The sequence below is a fragment of the Fukomys damarensis genome, unplaced genomic scaffold (assembly GCF_012274545.1).
Source record: "Fukomys damarensis isolate Sample0158 unplaced genomic scaffold, DMR_v1.0_HiC HiC_scaffold_1, whole genome shotgun sequence".
NCBI lineage: Eukaryota > Metazoa > Chordata > Mammalia > Rodentia > Bathyergidae > Fukomys > Fukomys damarensis.
Window position 1 is genome coordinate 39,761,545 of NW_022900913.1, and position 22,874 is coordinate 39,784,418.

The 22,874-nt window shown below is 36.9% G+C and overlaps 1 protein-coding gene across 4 annotated transcripts in view; it reads right to left on the reverse strand.

The window, feature by feature from the left end:
• The window catches only part of Arl15 (ADP ribosylation factor like GTPase 15), a 410,147-nt gene that overhangs the window by 274,745 nt on the left and 112,528 nt on the right, over positions 1-22,874 (reverse strand). For all 4 annotated transcript variants that reach the window (XM_010626858.1, XM_010626857.3, XM_010626854.3 and 1 more), the window contains exon 2: positions 2,379-2,523. In XM_010626858.1, coding sequence (XP_010625160.1) covers positions 2,379-2,523 — 145 coding nt within the window. The remainder of the gene's footprint in view (positions 1-2,378; positions 2,524-22,874) is intronic.

Consider the following 22,874-nt stretch of genomic DNA (forward strand, 5'->3'; position numbering starts at 1 on the left):
CTAATAAAATTTTTATAGCTTCGTAGCACATCACTCAAAAGATATCCACAATTTTACAAACAACTAATAAGTATGTACATCATTCTGTACATCAGAAATGCTAAGCCTTAGAAAACACTAAACTTCATTTGAGGACTTGACCAACATCCTACCTTTTTTTCACTAGCCATATAACAATGGGCATATCACTATATCTTTGATCCTCAGATATCTTAAAAACAGAGTATGAAAAGGGATTTTTACTGTTAAAGGCTTTTTGAGGTTTATAGGGAACCTTTTACATAAAAGCACTATGTATATTCAATGTACTCATTTGCTCATTCATTTAACACACACCTATATCTAAGCATGCCCAAATTTTGTGCAAGGCTCTGAGTATGCCATGCCAAGCAAGATGTTCTACCTGCCCTTAAGATTTACAAGTCAGGAATGGGAGGTAGATATGTATAAAAAGAGGTGAAAAAAAAGTGTGACATAAACTAAATGGTAGAAATATGAATCACGTCCAGTAAAGGAAAAAAGGAGAATTAAGTTCTGTCTCAGGCAGATAGTTAGGGCTGGCTTTATGCAAACAGACTTTACTTGGGCTCTCTGCTCATCTTCAAAAAACGTTCTCAGATCTAACACTATTTTTCTAATTTAGGTGGGGACAAAACCTGACCTGAAGTGATATAAGGATCTTGATCATCAATATTTTTCCTATTTGTTATCAGATCCTGATGAATCATTTTATTACCCACCCATCACCTAAACCAGGAGTTGAGTCATCCTTGGCTTATTTCTTTTTTGTCCTCCCAACCCAATTACTCACCAACTCCTGTCAATTCTAGTCCTCACATAATGAATCCCATCTATTTCCTCCTCTGTTCACTCTATTTCTGCCTTCACTGAGGCCTTCATCAACTGGGTTGCACTATTACATTTATCCTGACTCTGCCTCCAACAGTGTGCCTCATAATTCAACTTCTATGTCATGGCTGGCTTGACCCTTCTCAAAGGAACTTCTAAGCATGTTTTTTCTGCTGAAAATACCTTTATGTCTCTACATCATCTACAAGGAAAGCTCACATTTTTAAAAACAATATAAAGACTTTGCCCAGATTCAGCCATCATCCCTCTCTTATAACCTGTCTTCTGGTACTCTACTGAACATTGCAGTCATGCAAAAATGTGGTTCCCCAGAGACCTCACTCTCTTCTACAACTCTCCATCTCATCCAAATTTTCCTTAAATCCTCTCTCTTTTCCTACTCAACACTTTTGTCCCTCTCTATCTGCCTAACAAATCAAGTTCAGATCCAATGCAGAAAACTTCATAGTGCATCCTGCCCTTCGCCCATGCTCTTGCTTTTATATATTTCTAGACATGAACTGAATGTCTACATGGCCAACAGATTGTGTCCCTTGGAATACTGGGATCAGTGCTTATCCCTAGTGTCTAAGATTGGACCTAGCACACAGTAGGTGCTCAAAAATATGGCTAAATATACAATCTTTTCAACTTTCTACAAAATGTCTTGCCCTGCTTCTCATCAGGTCTCCTCCCAGGGCAACTGTGTTCTTCATCTCCTACAACTATTTTTCTATTATTGTCTAATGTATATTCTTCTTTCTCGTGTCATTGCCAGAAGAGAAAGAAGCATTTGGGGAGTGACAAAAAACTCAGGACAGGCTCTGACAACTTTGGTATTGACGACAGTCCTGGCACTGGGTTTTGTTCTCTGTTGTGGAGGCTTACCTGTACACTATGGGATATTCAGTATTACTACTGGCCTCTTACCATCTAGAAGCCATCATCACCCTTCCCAGTTTTGACAGCCAAATGTCTCCACATATTACCAAATGGCCTCTGGACAACAGAGAGATGAAATCTCCCAATTGAAAACTATTGTCCCTGACTGAGTTTTCTTCAAAAGACATGGTAAAGCTCATCAATGTCTTCTTGCAGTGACTACTGTCCAGGTGAAAAATGAGGGAAGAAAATTCAGACTATACCAGTGGTGCTGTTTAAAGAGTAGGTAATCAAGAAAAGCAGCCTAGGGTGACACTTCAAAGGAGGACAGCATTCAGTGGATCTGACATAAATCCACTTTGCCAGAGAACTAGGGTTCCTGACTTCAGGATTAGTCTGTAATAATATTTTCTTGATTTATTCTGTGCCACTGAAATGATCAACAAGAGGGATAAGGGTTACAGCAATTTAATGCTATTAAGCCCTCCATAAATCTTTTTTGAAAAAGAGATGGAATATTTAAAATTAAAATGAGTATACTGACTGACACTCTACAAATAGAAGGGAGAGGAATAGTTATATAAGTAGCATAGGAAACTAGAAAAGTTGGGGTAAGAAGGAGGAAAGGATAGACCGATGGTACTCACCTGTGGTTGACACGACATTCTCAGAGCTTTCACTGCACAGCTTTGAGAGCAGGCTGGTCTTGCCAGAACCTGTGAGCCCTATGCATACCAGATCATACTCTGGTCGCGCAGGTGGTGGTCCCTTGCAGCAAAGCGCTCTAAAACACTGCCAAGAGAGAGGAAAAATGTGATTCTAAATAAGACAGTGGAGATATACCTTAGTAACATTTGAAATGACTAAAACAAATATTGAGACAAGTAATCTATGAATTGTAAGGAGGAAAATGCTAACTTTTGAGTGAAGAAACATGGATGACATCACCTTAACCAAGTATTAAAATTGCCATCTCCAGTCACAAGACATGTCTACACCGCTGCCCCTCTTCCTGCAGGGGCAGATGCAACATGCTGAACATGACATCGCCACATAGCGCTCCTACCAAAATGCACACCATAAACCTCACCATGAGGAAATTAGACAAAGCCAAAGTAAAAAGAATCCTAGAAAACAAATGATCTATTTTCTAAAATATCAATGTCTTAAAAAGTCAAAGAAAGGTTAAGAAACTACTCTGGGTTAAAGAAGATTAAAAAGATATAATACAAAATTCATTGTATCCTAGATTAGATCTTGATCGAGATGGAAAAGTGCCATTAATGACAGTATTGGGACAACAGTGAGGACTGAATATAGACTGCACATTAGATAACAGTGTTTTATAAGGTTACATTTCCTGAATTAAATAACTGTACTGTGTTATGTAAGGGGGAAAAAAATCACTGTTCTAAGAAAACACACTTAAGAACTGATGAGGTAAAGCTTTGGTCTTGGTGTCTGCAATTAACTGGCTCAGCGAAATTCTAAATCTCTTATCTCAATCTGGTGAGAAGTGTGACAAAGCAAGCACAGGAAAATGTAAACAATGGCTGGTAAAGCAGAGCAAAAAGTCCATATGAACATTCTCTGTTCTAGACTTAGAACTCTTTGATTTCAATTTTTAAAAAGTGGTGTTTTGCTATTTCTCTTGGTTTGGGGGGAGCTTTGTGCATACTCGGTAAATGGTCTACCACTGAGCTACATTTTCAACCCCCTTGTTTTATTTTTGAGAAACAGTCTTGCTAAATTGGCCAATCTGGGCTTGAATTTTCAATATCCCTGCCTCAGCCTCTTGAATAACTGAGATTATAGAGGTACATGATCATCTGTAGCCAAAATAAAAGATTTAAAATCATTAAATGTAGTCTACGTACTACGTATATATCACTATCCTCTTGGGCTTTCCTAAATTCTGCCTCATGTCAATTGACCCTGGATACCGTGAACTGTAGTATAGCTTCTTCACTGCACAAACCTGTTTGCTCTGCAAGAGTAAAGGTACAGGAATTTGGAAAATTGAATGTCATTCACAAAGTGACCTTTCCACTTAACCATTTAATGAGGGCCAACTATGTGCCAGCTTTGTAGAGCCTGAAATATTTAGGCCCTAAATGATTCATAAAGAAAGAACACAAGAAGAGTAAGCCAAGAAAAAAGAAAGCAGACATACCCACTTCTGGGTCATCTAGAGATCATGACAGAAGAAACCAACAAAGGGCTTGTATGGATCCTTCTCACTGAAATAAAATCTGAGTCATAACCAGGGGTCACACTTACATAAATCAAGTCTGATTATTTCTCATATCCAATCAACCAGGCTGGACCATACAACCTCTGAAATAGCTCTAAGAATCCACCCTGTTCTCTCCAGCCCAGGCCATCTACCTAGACAACATAAGGTTCTCCTACAATTTCCCAAAAATTCACTCTTTCCCTGTCCTTCACACCATGATTGCTTACTAAGAGAAAAATCTGATTTTATCTGCTCAAACCACATCAGTTACTTCTCCCTTCTCTTGGGTCCAAATCCTTGTCACAGTCTACAAGGCCCTCTAGGTCCTGCTCCAGACAAACCAACAGCCTCTTACCCACTACTCTTCCTCAGTCATGCTGACTTTCTCTTACTGGAGACACTTTTCCAATGCTGTTCCCTCTTCCTTCATCTCCTGGCTTAGCCAGTTCTTCATCAGTTTGCAAGTCTCTGTTTAACCACCCCTTGCTCAGTCAGGGCAGTCTTCTCTGACCTTGATTGCGCCAGCAACTGATGTCAAGCTTGAATGACATGTAAATTTGACCTAAGAAAAGAAAATATAAAGGCTAACAGTAGGTATACTCTATCCTCTCTGGCTCCCTATGTTTCAAGAAAATAGTGTCAGAGAAACCCTTGGCTTTTTCACTTTTCTTCAGTGCTGGAAGGTAGCCTAATTCCCAAGAGTGGTTTTGATGTACAGGATCTTCCTTGGTAATTAGTTTTTTTGTCCTAAATTCACTTTTCCTCAGTTTTGCAGGGGTTCTACTAAATTCTGGCAAACACTTTTTTGTGATTCATATTCTTCACAGATTTATTATACTCCCATCACATTTGCTCTCAGTCTTTTCAAGCCTCAGGAGTCCTAATTATTTCAGTCTGCCTTCATATATCAATTTCTCCTACCCCTTCGTATTAGTCCCTTTTCAATGGCCATGATTTAGTTCCATTATGACTTCTCCTACGTGATTAATGACCAGAACTGTAAACAGTCTCCTAGATGCTAATATATCATATCCTGGATTCACGTGCGGGCTAGCTGATATTGTTTAACTTTTCACAAACATTTGTTATCCATGAAAAATAAGTCTCCCAGACTCATGATAAAGAATTTTGCCCATAGACAGGTTTGTGTATGTACATTATCCTTTTGAAGATGGCCACTAGCTAGCAGCTCTTCACATTTAGGAGAGGTCTTCCACATTCAACTAAAACAGGCAACACACAGTTTGTCTTACTAGGCTCTTTTGGTTCTCCATATGGTAACTGTGAAAGGACTTTATTCCCTACCCTGAAGACCCTCATTCTTGCTCACCTTCTCTGCCAGAATTCCACTAGACTGTATCCTGGGGGGATTGAGCCAACTACCCCGGCCCAAACTATTATAACTGTCATGTACAAAATGAAATTATGTGACTGTTTAAATTATTTATATATCAGCAATGCTCTACATGTTTTGGCCAAAAGTTCATTTTCATGCTTTCTCTAAAATCCAGGGTAAGAACTTCATATCTGTTATGGCTTATATCTAGATGTCCCCAGTAAGCTTCATGTGCTCATAGGTGGGGCTTTTGGAAGTAGCTGAATCTAGATGTGTGATTCTGGATTAAGGGTGTAATAACTGGATCAATCCACTGATTGGTTTAGCATAGTTCTGGGAGCAGATATTGGGAGAGCCCATCGGGGGGGGGTCAATGGCACCATCCAATATGCTTGTAGCCTAGATGGAATTAAAGAAAGCAGAAGGAAGGATGCTGACTACTACCTGCCATACCCTGAACTGTTTCTTCTCTACCATGGCCTTCGGCCCAGAAACCTTACCATGGAACCAGCCTAGGGAATGAAACCTCTACAAACTGTGAATTAAAATAAGCTTTTCTTCTTTTAACTTGTATATGTCAGGTATTTTGTCCTAGCAAAAAGAAAATAACTAAGACAGTATCTAAGCTCATGAATATCTACATCACTTGTTGGTTAACTCCAAGGCACCTAAGACACTTATGATATAAGGCAATTTTAGCAATGATATTCTACCTTTCTCTTTATATTCTTTCTGATGATGTCATCTCTCCCTCATGGTTCCAATCACAGAATGTATTGATTCTGACAATTCCCTTTGCACAGCCCTACTGTTTTCCTAAAAATCTATGCTCTGCAGTTCTGTTGTAGAAGAATCTGAATGAAATCAGAATAAAATAATAGTCTTCCCCCAAAACTTAGGCCCCGGAAATAAGGGATTTTGGAAAATAAATGCTAAATTGATAGTTATTAGAAGTCAGAATATTTTCAATAGTTCACAAAACACTGGAAATATGTATTAGAAATAAATAAATCCCATGGTTAACAGGAAAAGTGTTAGCTTGTGAGCCAACCACATAAAACTTCTAAAAATGTGCCACTTCAAATGGGAGGAAAATATTCAATTTTTTTAAGTCAGTTCCTAACACTTTACAAAGTTTTCATTTGTTTTTAAAAAGTTAGTGAAGCTTTAGATCTTATAGTCAATTTACTTAAAATTACTCATTTTGGCCTCTAGACTATACTGTACTAAAGTTCATTGTGCTTGTCTCCTACAGAAGCTCTTGCATTGTGAAGAGTAAGCCCTTTTCACTGCTGTACAATGCGAAACACAATGCTGTCGGCAGTCCTGACAGCAAGCGGCAATCTTGGGCTTCATTCCCAGGCCAGACACTAAGGCATTGTGTAACTCTGCTCAAGCCCCATAAACCTATCTATGCTTCAGTTTCCCCATGATTACCCAGTAACATTTAACACTATCTACCGCTTCCTTTCTGCAGTCAGATATTATAAGGCATTAATATTCTATTAAGAAAGGCATCAGATGGGTAAATAACTGCTCATTATGGTACGCAATTTCCTAAAGTGTCTTGACTACTAGTTAGCCTCCTTGGGCAAGGACCCGGTAGCCCAACATACAGCCCAGACTGGAATACTTCTCTTTCATCAGCTCACAGAACTGGTCTCCACATGCTCTATCCCAACCCAGTTGATCCTAAGACAACACACACACACACACACACACACACACACACACACACACACACACACCTTGGCCCTCACTTCCAGCAGGAAACAGAAAACAACACTAATATGAACTATGATTATACTGTATGTGGGGCAACTAAGGTCACAGTCTACCTAGACTACTTCATTTCATGAGTCTTTTTCCAGTGAGTCAATCATGACTTGCTCCTTTGTGAAAGAACCTAGGGTATCTGCTATGTTATGTTATATCAGCACACAGGCTGGTTTCCCTTAGCATGCATGCACTACCTTCTGCCAATGTTGTGAGGAAATGGTATGTCAAGGTCCAAGAGAAAGCAGTCTAAAATTGCCAGTGATAACACTGTGTTGTAGACTTTGGGTGAATCATGCAATCTTTGGCTGAAATATGAAGTAACTAAAATTCAGAAACATAAGCATTAGGAATACTAATAAACAAATATAAAGAAGAACAGAGGCCCTATGTACTAGACATAAAAAAAAAAAAAAAGAAGCAAAAGGTGATCAGGGTAAAATAAGGGCTTCCACTTCAGCCTGATGACTGGGCACTAAGACAACCATATCATCTTAAAACATGCCCATTTTTGATAGGGGCAATGTCAGACATGTGGCAAGCCTGGCAGAACACTGTTCACAGTAGGCATTCAGTAAATATTAGTTCTGTAAGTCAACCCTGTGAACTACAAATTAAGCTGTTAATTATATATCTCATTTTCTACCTTAGTGACTCCAGCCACCCACCAAGTCACTCACTAGTCCCTCAAACAATTTGAGCTCTTACTGTTCTCACCATCCTAGTCCTGGACACAAGGAATAAAAGGCCTTCCCTTCTCTCCACTTGGCAGATCCCTATTGAAAGTTCTGTTTAAAAGCCACTTTCCTTGGGAAACCTTCCTGAGTTCCCTCAGAGAACTAACTAATCCTTTCTTCTACACCTGTCAGTTATACATGCTTACAGCACAGAAGGTAATATATGTCACATGTACTTTTTTCTCCAACTGTCAGATTTATCAGCTCATAGAAATATGTACACAGACCCAAAGACATATCCATCCATTCTTATTCCTATACGGGTCCAAAAAGCTTAATTTTACAGCTTTCAAGGGTGGCCAGGCAACAAAACAGAGCAACAGAGTTGTCTTGCAACTATATACTTCTGTATGAGAAACTTGCTCAACAGCCTCCTGCTTTGACACCAGCCTCTGCATTGCCAGTATTTCCTACCATCTTGAATTCATCACAAATTCTCAGCTCTTTGAGACATGGCATGTTTCAAGGGATGCTCTGTTTTTCATCATGAACACAAGATTTTATTTTAAGCATGATTTCAATTTGCTTGAAGCTCTGTGTAGTTGCTGGAAATTTTCTTCAGTCAACTTTAAGACTTCCCCCACAGTCACTGCCAAAGCCCCAGTTTCTTTCTTATTTATCTATGGCTCCTCATCAAACACCCATGACTCCCATGACAAACAGAAAGGGTGGGGCCTAACAGAGTATCTAAATACTTGTTAGATTAATGAAACATTCAGAAGGTGGGACTTAAAAGAACACTCATAATTTTAGACATAGGTATAGTTCTCATGCAATTTGTCTTCAAAATCAGCAAGAAGCACATTTATATTTTGACCCTCATCAACTTTCACAATGAAAAGTTTTTTGGTTTTTGTGGTATCAGGGATTGAACTCAGGACCTTGTGCTTGAGAGGCAGGCATGGCGCCACTGAGCTAGATCCCTGGCCCAGTAGGTTTTAAAAAGCAATTTCTAGAAGTGTTTACATGTCCAATGAATAAAACACAAAGTACTTAAATATCTGAAATGATCTAATATAGAACAAAATGTTTTCCAACTCTAACAGTCAAAGATGGATCTATCTTTCAAAAATGGAAGCCCATACAAAATATAACACAATGCCAAATGTGTTGCAAGACTTCTCAGAGCTGCTTGAGCTCTATGGGAGCTATAACAACAGTGGAAATCCTAGAAGTGTGGTGGCAAATCTATGGCATGGGTGCTGCAGCAGGCTATTTGTATCACTGAAAGCTCTAAAAGATGCACCATCATTGTCCTAGAAAGTGAAATACTATTCAGCTGATTTATATGTATGTATTTATTCATTTATTTCCTGGAACAACCCAGTGAGAAAAGTACTATATGATTCCGATTTTAAGGCAAGGAAAGTGAGAACCAAACAAGTTCTCTTGCCTGAATGGAGCAGAATTCAAACCTTAGTATGTGTGGCTCCAGAGCTGTTTGTGGATCCACTGGAATGATAAATTTCTAACATCTGAGGTACTTCATGCAGAAGAGCCTTACAGAGCCATTCTATGCAGAGGGCCACACAGATAAAAGCACTAAGCTACGATTACATGGCAGAGTTTGGGGGATGGGGAATCGATCAGGGCTGTTGAACTCAAGTTGTTCTGAGGAGGTAAAAGAGTTCTTTAAATAAGTCTGCTATGTAATCGAAGAAAAAGATGCCTGGCAAAGGAAGGAGAAGGTCCAAGTCTTTGTGTTGCTTCTTTATTTACACTGTCAGGTTTATGGCTAACGAACCTTTCATTGTGAGAAAGGGAACCTTGCAATTTTTACCCAAAATTAGACAACTTGGGTGAGAAATAATATCCTTAAGGTTACTGCCTGCTGAATTAGAGAACAAGAAGTTAAAAGAAAAGACTAGAAGACAAAGAGATAGTGAAGGCTGCTGCTTTTACTTTTTTACTGTTTGCTTCTTTCATTTAAGCTTTTATTGTCCAGAAAGGACAAAGCTTCTCTGTTGAGAAGCCCATGGTGGCCATAGAGATTTCTGATTCTAAGCATGGTAATAAGGAAAACAGTATCTACTGAAACAGTCTTCACAATTTCTTCCTTAATATATGTTCATATACCTTACTTCAATAAAGGAAACAAATACTAAAAAAGAAAAAAAAACCACTAAAATAAAATGTGTTAGGGAAGTAAAATGCATTCAAGAGAGAGGGAGAAAATGCATTAACAAACTGAATTATACAGAAATGCACATGAATGAAATGATTTGTAAGGAACACACAATTTATTAACTAATCCTGTCTTTCTACTTGTAAGGAGAAAAATGATTGTCAAATATGTCCTAATACCTTGGAATAACTAGCAATTCCTGCAATTAAATAAAAATAATATAAATTCAAAATGGCAACTACAACAACAGTTATAAGCAAGGCGATGGAGTGCTGTCAAGTGCCCTTGACCGCCAGACACAGACCAACAGAAGACCCCTCCCCATACTGCAAGAGCAATCCACTTTTTGAGGTGAAAAACCCTGTCATCCTTCAAAACACCAGTGGGAAAAACAATAAATTGTTTTTAAAGAAGATAGGTCAAACCTTTTGGCCATTGGGGCTGCTCTGAGCCCACAGATGAAGGCTTTGGCCTGAAATTGTCCCAGGACTGAGGTTTCTGGCCAATACATCACACTGCCTCAGGACACTAAGTCTGTCTTTGCCTTACCCTTTGTATTTCTCAATCCACATTCCTTTTTGGGGTGAAATACTCCATTATTTCTGCTTTGTTCTGGGCTGTCTCCTGTCTCTGTCCCTATTAACTCGTGGCAACAAAAGAAACAAACAGAAGCAGGGGATTTCATGCTTAGCAGCTATAGACATTGGCCTCACAGCTTTACAGAGGGGCAGACATCTGAGACTTTGAATGGAAGAGAGTGCTGCTGCTCTGAACCAGACCAGGGGCCCACGTGGCTTCCAGTCTGTGCATCAGTCATCCTTGATCAGTGGCATTCATGAATCCTGGTAAGTGTATTTCAAGATGAACAAAAAGTGAGGTTTTAAAAGTTAGGGCATGTATCTGATAATCAGATTTAAAAGGATTCTTATATATTCTTAGCCATCCAAAATTTGAGATCTTCTCAGAATGGAAACAGATAAAAAGAATAACATTTTTTTTTAAACTAAGAAATACAGAAAGGGAGCCATGCTAAGGTACACACTGGTTAATAAGTGCATTGAGTTCATTAAAATGCATGGTCAAACAAGCCTGAAATTGAGCCTTACAGAAATCAAGATAAGCTACTTCACCAATAGCTGTTATCTAATCTAGAAAATAAGAGTCACTGGTAGTATATGAGGAACTGTAGTGGTCAATAATCAATAGGTATTATCATCATGATTACTATTATGAGGATTTTCTTCACTTACAATAGTGTTTTCATAAAGTAAATTGATTTTTGTGAACACCAATCAGAATTTTTCTCATAATATATAATTAAAGGTAATTCAAGGTTTGGTTTATTCCACTATCTATCTGGTCAAAGATTTGATAGAATACAGGAAATCATATACAATATGGTGGCTAATGATATATAGGTAATTCTTCTGATCTGCTATAATAAGAATAATTAAAAGCAATCATAATATGATACATAATGAGATTTCTATTGGATTTTTTCCCTTTCCCCTAAGAAAGAAAAACTTCTAAAAAACAACTTTTAAACATACCAGTGGGCCAAGGATTTAGCTCAGTGGTGCCACCACCTGCTTCACAAGAGCAAGGACCCAAGTTCGATCCCCAGTACAAAAACAAACATACAGTGAATCCACAGATTCACTAATTCTCTGTGAATATGAATCTCTGTGTAGACCTAGACAGAAGCATAATGGATGGATGTGTGTGTGATCCCTGTGCATCCTCAAATCACATTGCCTTAACTGCTGACAAAGACAAATGTTCACTATGGTCTAGCACTGAAGAGCCATACAGTGAGCTAGATGTTATCTCGCCTCACATCAACACACGCGCCAGACAGATTCTTATTGCAGTCTGTTATTGCTGATGTGAGAGGCAGGGACGGCACAGCTGGATATTTCAGATCCACAGCTGAGCTGGCAACAGTGGTAGTTCAAGACATATTCTCACTATAAAAGCTGGAATTAATCTGAGAGTTATTTAAAGGTGTGTTTTATTAAAGAGGCACTTTCTGACTACTGTCAAACATCACCAGCAGAAGCTGAATAAGGCAGATCCACTTGGAATCATATATGAGACATCTTTCTTTCAGCACTTAAGAATCACTTACCAAAAAACTCGAATATCAACAAAAATCTTTTCCCCCAAAAGTTTAAAAGTAGCATCTGACTTTATTATAAATATTTTAGAGTTTATTTTACTTCAGTCCATGAGATTTACAAAGGCACAAATGCCTTAAACTAGGTTCCTTGAAGTTAGGGCCCTAATTATATAGATGGTACAAAAATCATATAAGAAGACTGATGAAGATATTACATGGATCCCATGAATCTGACATATTTAGAGTCTAAATAAAATGAAAGCTGAATACCATACACTAACTCTTCCTCTGTGTGTGTGCGCACACGTGCATGTATGAGTGTATAGGAAACAAAGCACTTATTCTATCAGAGTTCCCAAACAATTAGACAAATACAATATTTGAATGTCCCAAGTGCTTTTTAAAAGCATGTTCTCCTTTACCTTTTGTACCAGACAGGGTTAAAAGTGATGCATGAGAAAGATTCTAATAATGCACAGAATTGATGAGAATGCTAAAGAACTGCAAGAACCAAGCTAACATTACAGCAACGATTTCTAGTTCAGAAGTGTCACTTATACTAACTGCTCGCAAGCTTGTGTCAAACTCCACTGCAGCTGAGTCTGTCTCTGCCTACTCTGGCCTGGTGTGATGGACTATCAAACTAGAGCACCCAACTGGCCAAGCCAGGATCTTGGCTGCAAGGGAGTTGAGAAAAACAGTAACTGCTTTCAGCAATGCAAAGGAGCTCTGGCTTCAAACTGTTGTAGGACTTTCCTCAAAGTAGAAGCAGCCATTTGCAGGGCAGCCAAAAACACCATTGACTATACATTTTGTTCTTTGGCCCAACAGACAGCAGACTTTATCTTTTCCTACAACTAAAAGACATAAAAAAATGCAACAATATTTGTTCAATTTCTACTTCCATAAACTTATTCTGACAAAAATTGCCAGAGGTTTAAAAATGAATGTCCAAAAGGAGTAAAGATGAATCCAGACAGAGGGCAAGGTAAGAACTAATAATAAATATGGCTAGGATTTTCCTGAACAAACGTGTTTTGGTCCATTAGTGTCCCATCTTTGCATTGTTATTTTATAGTCAGCTCACCTATTGCATATGCATTTCCTTCTTCCTTTCTATACTTCTATAAACAAATTATTACATGTTAAGAAGATGTAGACAGGCTGTGTATGTGTAGGAGGTAAATATCTGACAGCTCTTACATTCATAGCTGAGCATTCTTCCTTTCCTTTCAATTTTAACACTGTGCAAGAAGAAAATGGGACAGGGCACACTTAGAACCCTGTGTAGCACCTAGATTTTGTTAATTAAAAACAAAAGCACAGTGAAGTAGTGTGGGTTATTTTTTACCCCTAGAAACATAGATATAAACTCCCTAAAAATTCCTTAAAGATGTGTGACTAGGGCTTTTTTTTTTTTTAATAAAACTACTCTGGTTTTCAACATGCTTATCTAAGTAATGTATAATCCATCTAGTCACCCTTTTGCAATTTGTGTATCACACCATAATGATGAAACAACAGTTATAACAACACAAAAAAACCCTAATCATCTGAAAGACATACACAAAAATAGAGCATTCATATTTATGATTAGCAAAAACAAAGGTAAAAATAAAATTGATCTCTAGCTAACAAATTCAGCTTTCCCAAAACAAAAGTATCCAAAGGCTTTCCTCAGGTTGTCATATTAAAGAAAACACTGTAAGGGAACGAGAAAGGAAATGATTAGACAAAGGCACATGTTTTGTTTTGTTTTTTTAAAAAAAAGACAATCACATTATAGCTCATTTGATTGCTGAATCTGTAGAAATAATTTATGCTATATGCTATTCTGTACAAGTAATTATGACTCCATCCTAAAAACGATCCATAGCTCTCATGGTTATCCAGAAGTGGAAAAGGAGATACTCAGGATTCTTTGACTTTAGTATAAATATCAATTTTATAATTACACTGTTAAAATAATCTTCTCAAGGGAAATGTTCATGAATAAATTAGAATAGTGCCTTGCTAAAGGTAAAATATTCATCACCAAAAGGTACAAAAGTACATTTGAGAAGATCAGAGCTCACATGAGAAAAAAATGCAAGGGGATTAAGACATAACAATAAGACAACAAGAAAAATGCAAGAATTCTCTGTAAAAATCCAAGATTAAAAAATTTTAATCTTAACAAATTCTGCATGTATTAAAATAAGATCTCACTGTCACGTTATCTGAAAGCAAAGAGATCAGGTAGAGAATTAAAAATCTGTCCTGAGATTACCTGAACCAACAAGGCTTCCAATATAAATACTGTATATGGATAAAGACAGCAACTCTTTTTTCAATGCTATGCTATTAATCTTAAAAATTTCTTACAAACTTCTAATTTCTTTCTTCCAGGAGTGTGAAAGATATGATATATTAAAGCATGAGATGTTTTCAAATGATACAAAGTTATACACATGTATTAAACATTTTACAAAGTTTAATCATATTACTCATGTTCTTTATTATGTGTTTTTATTGTAAGCTATATCCAGTCCTTCATAGGAAGAAGTAAAAAATGAATTAACAAGACAGTACAAAGATACACAGAAAATACAGTTTGATTAAGTAGAGGCAAGAAATATAATTCTCATTCAACTCAGGTTAAGGTAGGGACTTCACATTTTCAAGAACCAAGAACGGGATGTACAGGAGAGTTAAATGAACAGATCACAAAGAGGAGACTAAATCATACGACACACTATCAACCTAAAAAACGATGGGGCCTCAGCAGCAGCTTGAACTGCAACCTAGAACGTTCTACTGAATCACAACTTACAAGCTATGAATAACACATAAAAATCACCTAGTATTTATTTTGCTTAAATGAAAATAAAGTTACAAAACAAAAGATTAAAGACTTAGGAAACAAAATACACCATATTAAAATATCACCTTCTGAAACTAGGCATGGCAACATACACCTGTAATTCTAGCACTGGAGACAGAGGCAGAAAAAAGTTTGAGCAAGCCTGAGCAACCTACCAAGACTTGTGTCAAAAAATAAAATAAATTAAATTAAATTAAAACAAAGGGCTAAGGACACAGCTCTTAGTTCAATAGGCCCTTAGTTCAATCTCCACTACTGCAACACAACAACAACAAACCACTTTGACTAATAATTAATTGTCCTTTAAACATAAACAGACTTCAGTTTTAATACAATTCTCAACAACTTATGTGGTCATTAACCTTGATTTTCAACTTGAATGAACTGAGAAATGCCTGGGAAATTAGTAAAACAAGTTTCTGAGTGTCATGAAGGTGTCTGCAGAGACAACTGAAAAACGTGGGACTCATGGAAGGAAGAGCTCAGCCCTGAATGTGGATGGCAACATACAATAGGGTAAAGGCCAGATGGAACAAAAGCAGGAAGAAGAGCAAGCCCACTAGCATGGCTCCCTCTCCCCCCACATCCTCCTCCCACCTCCCCCACACTCCCACACCCCTCATCATGAAAGTGAACACATTTCCTCTGCTATACCCTTGTGTCTTGATGTTTTTGTCTTACTGCAGACCTAAAAGCTATGAAGCCAAGTGACCACAGACTGAAACTGTGAGCTAAAATACACTTTTGCTCCTTTAGGTTGAATTCTTGGGTATTTTATCACAGCAACAAAAAGCTAACATGCTAAATATTCCTAAACTTTTGGGCTACAAAAAGCATATCAATTAACAGACCTGCTAATCTTTTAAGGCTCTGCTTAAACCAGTAAAGTATTTCAGGAGACAGTGATATCCTAAAGTGTGGCTGGGGACATCATTACTAAATATACACACACAAAAAAATAAGGCCACAAATAATAAAGAAAAATAGAGTTCCAAGTTCTTTTATAGGCAAGGGAACAAAACCAAAACAAAACTTCACAAAATAAGTGGATGAAAAAATTCTATTTAGAACATGTTCTAGAAATCATCTATTGTGAAGTTCACTTGCCTTTGTGCTGGATATCTTAACTGTATGTCCCCAGACCATCTCAGTGCTTCCCAGCCAGCACTGTGTGCAAGGAGGCTAGTTTCTAAAGACAGCATCAATGGGCACTTATACCCTCTGGCTTCAAGTTAAATTCAGCAAATTAGAGGTACCAGCTACAGAAGAGAGAAGAGAGATCTATTTGCAAGGTCAATGGAGGCAACCAGCAACACCAGACTAATCACAGTCTTATCATATAAGCAGGGCCACCCAGCTTCTCTTACTCTGGGGTCCAAAAGAATCTCTCTCTCTCTCCCTCTCTCTCTCTCTCTCTCTCTCTCTCCTCTTTTGAGGCAAAGGATGATTTCATGGTACCTTTTCTATAGCTTTGTAAATACAACTCCCACTAGTCAACTCTCCTTCAGTTACTAATTTAAACATGTCATCGGTTTCATGAAGAGCTTCCCAGTGACAGAAATTAAATGAAAAGGAACCAAAGGTGAGACGTAGATTTGAGACTTCAACAACAAAGGAATTAAAGTTTAGGAATAGAAGGATGGGAAAGAAAACAAGAGTTTGGTTGTAGAAGCATACAGCATGCTTATTAACAGATATCCATGTGAAACTGTCCAGTATGTGGTCTGATACTTGAGTCTGAAAGTCTAAAAGAGGTGAGAGTTAAAGGTACAAATAAAACAACCACTGAATGGTTTTTAAATCCATGTACAAGGGAACGGGCATATAGAGAGTATAGGATTTTTGGTATTTGGTGTAGACAGAAAAGTCTATTCACTTTGGAAAATTAATGTTTAAATTATCAGATCAAGAAATGTAAAAAACTGTTGTTCCTTATGCCTTTCATTTTAATCCTAGAAATCCCATCATTTGAGTCATGAACTACTAAATTATAAAAATCACTTTTTTAATTTGTGGATGGGGAGTCGGGCGTGGTGGCACACGCCTGTAATCCCAGCACTCGGGAGGCTGAGCCAGGAGGATCACTGTGAGTTCGAGACCAGCCTGGGCTACATAGTGAGTTCCAGGTCAGTCTCAAGTACATAGTGAGACCCTGTCTCAAAAAACAAAAAAGAAAATTTTTTTTTGGACAGGGGATCGAACTTGGGCCCATGTGCTTATGAGGCAGGTGGTGGAACAACAACTGAGCCAAATCCCTGGCCCTAAAAATAACTTTTGAGAGAGACTCTGACTAACATAAAATTAAACTCCCTTTAAAATTTTAGCTTACATTTATAAACATAATATATTCAATTTTTCTCAAGGCACTGTAAACATTTCACATACAAAATGTTTCCATGTACTGTACTAGATTCTTCTAATTCCAGTAAACTGAATTTAGAACTTAGTGAATCTTAAATTTTCTAACATTCCATTTCTAGTTGCAAAAACATTTTACTTACAATCACAAGTCTAAATCAATTTGATAATTGAACCCACCATTAAGAATCAAAAGTATCAATAACATACATGTATTTCATAATTTCTATACAAATTTCTAAATTTCAACCAAAGAATTTTGACGGCAAGTCATAATTTAGAGTTGTCTCTACCACACTGATCAGTAATGTGGAGAATCTTTTTTCAAGCCTCTTTAACAGAAATATCATGCTTTAATGTAACTTAATATTAGGGCATATACCCTAGATTCAAGTAACAGTCTTCTCTGAAATTTGGATCAGCAGCACTTCTCCTAGTTGGTATCTAAATTATGTAATAAAAATAACTTACTAAATTTTGTATTTCTTTGACAAATTGAGGTCTTTCTACCTTGCTGTTAGGGCACATGGGAGTTACTGTTGTGTATAAACTGTCTTCTCCGTTCAAAAACCAATCCCTTCACTGGACTGTATTCACTTTGGCCTCCTCCACAAAACTGCTCACGTAGTACTCTTCTCCCTTTCCTGCACCAAAACTCCCATTCCTATTGGGTGATCCTTCCCCATAAACGTACATCATAACTTTTGCTATTCCTGCTAGCCTATAAAAAAAAGGGAGAAAAGGGAAGGAAAAGAAGCAGGTAAGAAAAGGGGGGAAAAGGGAAAGAAGAAGAGAGAAAGGGAAGAAAGAAAAAAATAGGCAATACAAAACAATAGAGAAAAATCATGAAACCAAATGATTCTTAAAAAAAAAAAACAATACTGAGAAAGCTTTTGTTAGATGAACTTAAGAAAAAAGAGAGAAAAGACTCAAATCAGTAAACCCAGAAATGAAAGTGGGATATTAATGTTACTTCTACAGAAATAAAATGGATAATCAGACTATAGACAGTTGTACTCCAACAAATTGTATAACCTAGATGAAATGGACAAACTAGAAACACAAACCAATCAAGACTAAATCAGGAAGAAAATAACAGTTAAAAGACTGAAACTGTAGTCAAAAACTGCCTGACAAAACACTTTTTTTTTTTTTTTGGTACTAGGGATTGAACTTGGGTCCTTGTGTTTGTGAGGCAGGCAGGGGAACCACTGAGCTAAATCCCTAGCCCAATAAATATACTTTTTTTGGGGGGTACCAGGGGTCGAACTCAGGTCCTTCTGCTTGCAAGGCAGGCGGTGGCACCACTGAGCTAAATCCCCAGCCCAAAACCCAGCTTTTCTGGAAGATTCTACCAAATAAAGAAGAACTAATATCATTCCTTCTCAAATTTTCCCAAAAATTAAAGAGGAGTAACATTCCTAATGCATTCAATAAGTATAACCTTGATACCAAAGCCAAATAGAAATAAAACAAAAGAAAATTACTATACAGTGACTTTTTGAACACTGACACAAAACCCCTCTTAGCAAACGAAATTCAAAAGCATACTTTAAAAAATTATATGCTTTCACCAAGTGGGATTTATTCCTGGAAGGCAAGTATAGTTCAATATACAAAGATCTATAAATGTAATACATCACACTAACAAAATGAAGGATACAACCTACATCATCATTCAATTCATATACAAAACACATTTAACAAAATTCAACGCCTTTAATGATTAAAAAGAGAAAGAAACCATCTCAACATAATAAAATTTGTATGTGAAAAAGCCAAAGTAACTATCATAATAGTGAAAAATTGAAAACATCTAAGATAAGGAATAAGGGAAAGATGCATAGTCTCACCACTTCTATTCAACATGTAACTACAAGTTCTAATTGCTAGAGTAACTAGGCAAAAAAAAAAAGAACCCAAAATATCCAAATTAAAAGCAAAATCATCTCTTTGTAGACAGTATAATCTTATATATACAAAACCCTACAGATTTAAAAAAAAAACAAACTGTCATGGCCAATGAGAAAATTTTGTAAAGTCAACATACAAATCAGTTGCATATCTGCACACTAACAATGAAGGATCTGAAAAGGAAACTATGAAAATAATTCCATTTATAATAACACTTAAAATGATAAAATACATAGGAATTAATTTAACTAAGGAGGTGAAGGACTTGTAAATGACAACTATAAAACCCTGCTTAGGCCAAATATGGTGGTACACACCTATAAACCCAGCTGCTTGGGAGGCTGAGGCAGGCCAGATTGAGCAATTTAGCAAAACCCTGTCTCAAAAAAAAAAAAAAAAAAAAAAAAAAAAGAACGTCATGTAGCTCAGTAATAAGAGCTCCCTTGAGTTTGATCCACAAACCTATTACCACAAAAACACTGCTGAAACAAATGAGTGAAAACATGAATAAATGGAAATAGTTCTCTGTTTATTGAGTAGAAAGGAAATAATTAAACTGTCAATACTTTGTAAAATGATCTACATATTCAATGTAGCCCATATAAAAATTCCTGTATTTCTATAACAATAGAAAAATCCACAATAAAATTTATATGGAATCTCAAGGGCCCATAAATAGAAAAAATTGAAAACAAAACTGGAGGATCTACATTTCTGAATTTCAAACAAAGCTACAGAAATCAAGAGAGTGTGGTGCTAACAAAAAAGATAGACATTATACCAATGGAATAGAATACAAAACCCAGAAATAATCCTTCATATGTACAAATAGTTTTTGACAAGGGCACCAAGACATTCAATGAGAAAAGGCAAGTCTTTTCAACAAATGATGCTTGGAAAACTGGATACCCATGTGCAGAAGAATAATACTGACCCCTTACCTAATACCATATTTAAAACAACTCAAAGTGGGATCAAAGACTCAATGAAAGATGTAAAGCTATAAAATTCTTATAAGGAAATACAGAACAAAAGCTTCACAACATTGGATTTGGTAATAATTTCTCAGATACGACGCCAAAGACAAAGAATAAAAAAAAATAGAACTGGATTTTATGAAAGCTAAACCATTTTATGTATTAAAAGAAAACAGATTAAGAAGGCAGTTCATAGAATAGGAAAATAATTGCTAGCCATGTATCAGATGAGTAATTAATATCCAGAATGTATAGAGAACTCCTAAAAGAAAGGACAAGAACCAAATAATGCTATTTTTAAAATGGTCAAAGGAACTGAACAGATATTTCTCTCAAAAATATATAAAAGGGGATGTGAGGGCAATCTGGCTGAGACATCTGTCATTCCAACGAATGCCAGGGTTGATTTGGCTGATATGGCTGCGAGGCTGGTGTCCACTTCCTCCCTCATGACTCCATGTATAGCCCTCCTGATGCTGCGCATCCAGTCAAAGAGGAAGACCCCCCTCACAGAGGAGGACTGTTTGTCATGGGTATATGAGTAGCTGTGTTCCCCTGCTAGAGCCTCCAACAAGCTCCCACAAAGATATGAAAGGGTAGTAACTACATGAAAATGTTTATGACATTCACCTCCTAAAGGAGGTAACTTATCATTTGCATCTTAGATTCCAACTTGAATTGTGAGGGGGGAGCACACATATTCAAACCATACCAACTACTGTTAAAAACAAAACAAAACAACAATAACAAGTGTTGCCAAGGATATAAAAAAATTAAAATCTTTGTTCAGTGTTGACGGGAATGTACAATAGTCTAACCACGGTAGAAAACATTATGGTGGCTCCTAAAAAAAATTAAAATTTGTATTGCCATATGATCCAGTAATGCCATCTGGGAGTACATATCCAAAAGAATTGAAAGCAGAGTCTCCAAGACACATTTGTACACTTGTGTTCATAGCAGCAATATTCACAATAGCTGAAACATGGAAATAATCTCCATCTTCATTGGTAGATGAACAGATAAGCAAAATGCATCATAGGAAGAGAATGGATGATTATTTACCCTTAAAAAGGAAGGAAGTTCTGGCACATGTTACAACATTAATCAACCCTAAGTATATAATGTTAAGTGAAATAAGCCAATCTCAAAAAGACAGATACTGTATGATTCCACTTACATAAGATACAAAAGCAGAATGGTGGTTGCTGGGGCAGAAGGATATGAGAAGTTATTTTTCTTAAATTCAAAATTTTAAAAACAAAGCACTTTAGGGCTGGGGATTTAGCTCAGTGGTTCCGCTGCCTGCCTTGCAAGTTCAAGGACCTGAGTTCAATCCACAGTACCAAAAAAAAAAAAAAAAAAAACCAACCACAATAAAAACAAAGCATTTTGGGGTACAGAATTTCAATTTATAAGATAAAAAGTCATGGAGATAGATGGTGATAATGGTTATACATTATGATAAATGTATTTAATACTGTTTACTCTACCCTTAAAAAGGTTTGATATGGTAATGTTACATGTATTGTGCCACAGTACAAAAAATTGAGAGATGGGGAAAACCTTATTACTTATCCCAAAACATATCCCATGACTTATCTCCTGAAACTTCCTTCCTCTTAGTTAACAGCAACTTTTTGTTTGGTTTGGTTTGTTTGGTTTTTTTCTTCAGTTATTCAGGCCAAAATGATCTTTGGCACTTCTTTTTCTGTAAAACCACACAGTCAATCCATCAGGAAATTCTGTCAGCAACAACTTCAAAATATATCCAGAATCAAACTATTTCTCACTACTTCTACCCTTACCACTATGGTCTAAGCAGCTATCATCTGTTGTCTTGACTATTACAAAAGCCTTACAACTGGCTCTCTGCTTCTACTTTAAATCTCCCTATAGCCTACTTACAACACAGTAGCCAGTACAATCCCATTAAAGTACATCACGTTATGTCTCTTTTCAACTTAAAATCTTCCAAAGGCTCCCCAGCTCATTCAGGATAAAAGTCAAAGACCTTTTAATAGACTATAGGGTTCTCTAAAAATCTTCTACTACCTTCCTCCTGCCTTTATCAACTTTATCATTGGGACTCAGAAAACAATACCCAAAAGCATGGCACTTATGCATGCTGAGTACTTTGACCTGAAGAACATTAGGAAGTCTTAGAAGTGGCCACAGAACCAAAATCTCTCTGATCATCTCCTGCCCTCCTGTCCCTTGCCTTTGCTTTCTGCCCTTTGACAGCCACAAATAGCTGATTTCATCTTCCCCAAGGTAGATAATAGAAACTAGAGCCTCCTTTCCCCAAAGCAAGCTAAAAAGGCCTAAAAATATCATTCTAATCTTCTCTTGCCTTTCTGTTAATGGAGGGTGATGACATTGTATATACTGTTACTGCCAGTATTTTTCTTGAATGAAAACATACAGCTTTTTAAATTGCAAATATAGGATTTAGCATACTTTATATATTATATATTACTAATAGAAACTAGAGCCTCCTTTCCCCAAAGCAAGCTAAAAAGGCCTAAAAATATCATTCTAATCTTCTCTTGCCTTTCTGTTAATGGAGGGTGATGACATTGTATATACTGTTACTGCCAGTATTTTTCTTGAATGAAAACATACAGCTTTTTAAATTGCAAATATAGGATTTAGCATACTTTATATATTATATATTACACTATATATATATATATATATAT